At 35.6% G+C, this 2,789-nt stretch overlaps 1 protein-coding gene across 1 annotated transcript; it reads right to left on the bottom strand.

Moving 5' to 3' along the window:
* Positions 1–254: 254 nt before the first annotated feature.
* On the bottom strand, positions 255–1,391 carry LOC139902745 (F-box/LRR-repeat protein 12-like). The gene has a single exon (XM_071885347.1). It carries the CDS (start codon positions 1,389–1,391, stop codon positions 255–257), a length of 1,137 nt encoding a protein of 378 aa, XP_071741448.1.
* Positions 1,392–2,789: the final 1,398 nt, after the last annotated feature.

Below are 2,789 nucleotides of genomic sequence, written 5' to 3' on the forward strand. Positions count from 1 at the left end.
GGGAACACAAACAAAACAACAAAATTTAGAGTTTAAAATATTACTGTGAATAGCATGCATTTATTTATTAATACAATAAAAATTTAAACAAAACAATGGATGTATGAATCATCAAAGTAAAATGAATGAATCTTCAGTGTCCTCCTCTTTCACATGCCCTGTTCGTCGGCTCGAAACTTTTCAAGAGTTTTAAATGCCCAGCTTGGGGCATCATTCCATGATTCTTTAAATTTGATCTCAACACCACCCTCTCTTTATAAACTACTAAGATCATTGACTCCATCATCTAGAAGACGGTTCCAGCTGAATTCATCAATGAATAACACAGAAAGGCGTTTGCAGCTAGCACCAATAGATATCAATCCTTTTCCACAATGGTGGATGTTACAAGATGAGACATGAAGTGTCTCCAAATTTTTTTGACAATATAATCCAATAGACTCCCAACCAGAAATCCCAATCTCGTTACAGCCTGTTAAGTTCAACTCTTGTAACAATGGACACCCTCTTGAGATTTGAAGTGTAACATCATCATCAACAGAGCAGCAGGCAGACATGTTAAGATACTTAAGTTTTGAACCAAATCCTCCTAAACCAATACGATCCAAGAAGAAAGTTGAAGGGTAGTCTTTAAAAAAAGAAAAAGCAAGATTTAGATACTCGAGACCACCTCCACTTACAATATGACTAACACCCATACAAGGATCCAAGTCGCAACTAAAAGCTTCTAAGCAAACAAGCGTCCGAGAACACTCTCGAAAGCCTGCGCCATGGATATTATAACAACCACTTATCCTGAGCGCTCTGAGTTGACGACAATTTTGGTTTAGATAATAGATCCCATGGTCACTAATATCTTGGCATGAATTAAGATTCAACTCCTCTAAAGATTTGCATGATTGTGATACAACTTTCAACCCATCATCACTAACAGACGTACCAGCGAGACTGATAACAGTTAACAAAGGACAAGCAGAAGCGATCAATGCAAGTCCCGTGTCGGTGATGCTACCACATTGATCAAGATAAAGGGAGTTCAATGTAGAGCCATATTTTAGCAATGGGGTTAAACATGAATCTGTGATATTTGGGCAACCAAAACTATAGCAAAGAGTCAATGTCTCTAATTTAGTAGTATGTCGGCTAAGCAGTTTATTGATAATAAAGGAATCAACGATACTATCGCCTTTCGAGCATGGGATTTTCAAGGATTTACGCCTCCGTGAATTTTGAATATGACGAAAAGTAGAACAGGTTAGACCGAAAGAATTTTGATCAATAGTTGAGTTTAATTTTTGAAATATGTAGTACCAACTGTCATGATCGAGGAGTTCGAGTTCAAATAAAATATGTCGTCTAGTACAAACCCTGAGGCTTGAATCTCTACCCATCAGTTGGTTTATATTCAACTCATCAATTCCTTAACAATAACTAACAATATGGCTACAAACGCTTTTCAAAAACAAAAAAAAATAATAATAATAAAAATAAAATAAGATATAATAAAATAAGGCTACAAACTATTTAAAAAAATTAAGCGACAATTTTGTACCTGTAGTCGAGATGATGATGAAATCGACTACGTACTGCTAGGGTTTTTGTTTTATAGTTGGAAAAGGGAGTCGGGTTTCCCTATTGAATTAGACCAAGGTTGCAGTTTCCATTTTAGTTTTGGGCGGGCCAACATAAAAGGCTACAGTTTGTTATTACTCAATGGATTGGGCTGCATTAAAAACTTGGACTGGACTGGGTTTTTTTTCTTATTCCACTTGGTGATGGTTTGAAGAAAGAGGTTGTCTCAAGGTTAAAAAAGAATGGTAAAATTCCCTGCTCTTTTGGAACGAGACGACGACATTTCGATTGGTGAGAGCATTCAAAGACATTTTCAAGATTCGTAAGGTTTTCATGGTATTCCCGGGTTTTGTCAAGACGGTAGTTCGAGGTCAATCACAGGGCGCGGATCTCCTAGTAAGGTAGTGGCACGTGCCACCACTGAAATAAATCGATATAGTGTAAAAAAATTGGATTTTTAAGCGGTGCTACCACTAAAATTTTCTGTTTTTCTTTGTGTGCTACCATGGAAGAATGGAGAAGAAAAATGGAGGAAAAGAATGAGAGAGAGAGAGAGAGAGAGAGAGATAGAGAGAGAGAGAGAGAGAGAGGGGGGGTAATAAAGAGATGTAGTATGTGTACTTTTTAAGGTACTTTTCAAGTTGGTAAATATTTTTCTTTTTATTGGATATATCACATATGTTAAGGAGTAAAGCTATACATTATTTGCTTTTTTCCTTCTTTTCATTATATATACATAAACATATACGAGTATAAATCATTCTCCATATATAAATATAAAATTTACTCATGTTATGGTTATTTATTATTGTACTATGTAATATGTAATACGGAGTATTAGCTTAATTTATAATAAAAACTCAAATCACCAACACAACAACAACAACAACAACAATACCCAATTTCACTAAAGTAGAGTATGGGGAGGTTAGATGTAGACAGTCATTTCCTCTACCCTAAGGTAAAAGGGAAGTCATTCCTCCACTCACGAATACCTATCGGTCCCCAGGTAGAGGAAGTCGTCCCTCCTTATTCTGTAGAGCAGAGAGGCTGCTTCCTAGGGACCTCCGACCAGAAAGAACCAAGAAATCCGATATATGAAGTAAAAATATACAAGTTAAGTTGATAAAATAGAAACTTTACCATGAATAATGTATATTCCAATACAATATGTATAGGTAAATAAAGCATATAACAATATAATGTAATATAACATA

Source organism: Rutidosis leptorrhynchoides, chromosome 3 (assembly GCF_046630445.1).
Source record: "Rutidosis leptorrhynchoides isolate AG116_Rl617_1_P2 chromosome 3, CSIRO_AGI_Rlap_v1, whole genome shotgun sequence".
NCBI lineage: Eukaryota > Viridiplantae > Streptophyta > Magnoliopsida > Asterales > Asteraceae > Rutidosis > Rutidosis leptorrhynchoides.

What these genes read in the sequence shown, in the direction of transcription:
- LOC139902745 (XM_071885347.1), bottom strand. Translation starts at nt 1,391, where the DNA reads ATGGGTAGAGATTCAAGCCTCAGGGTTTGTACTAGACGACATATTTTA.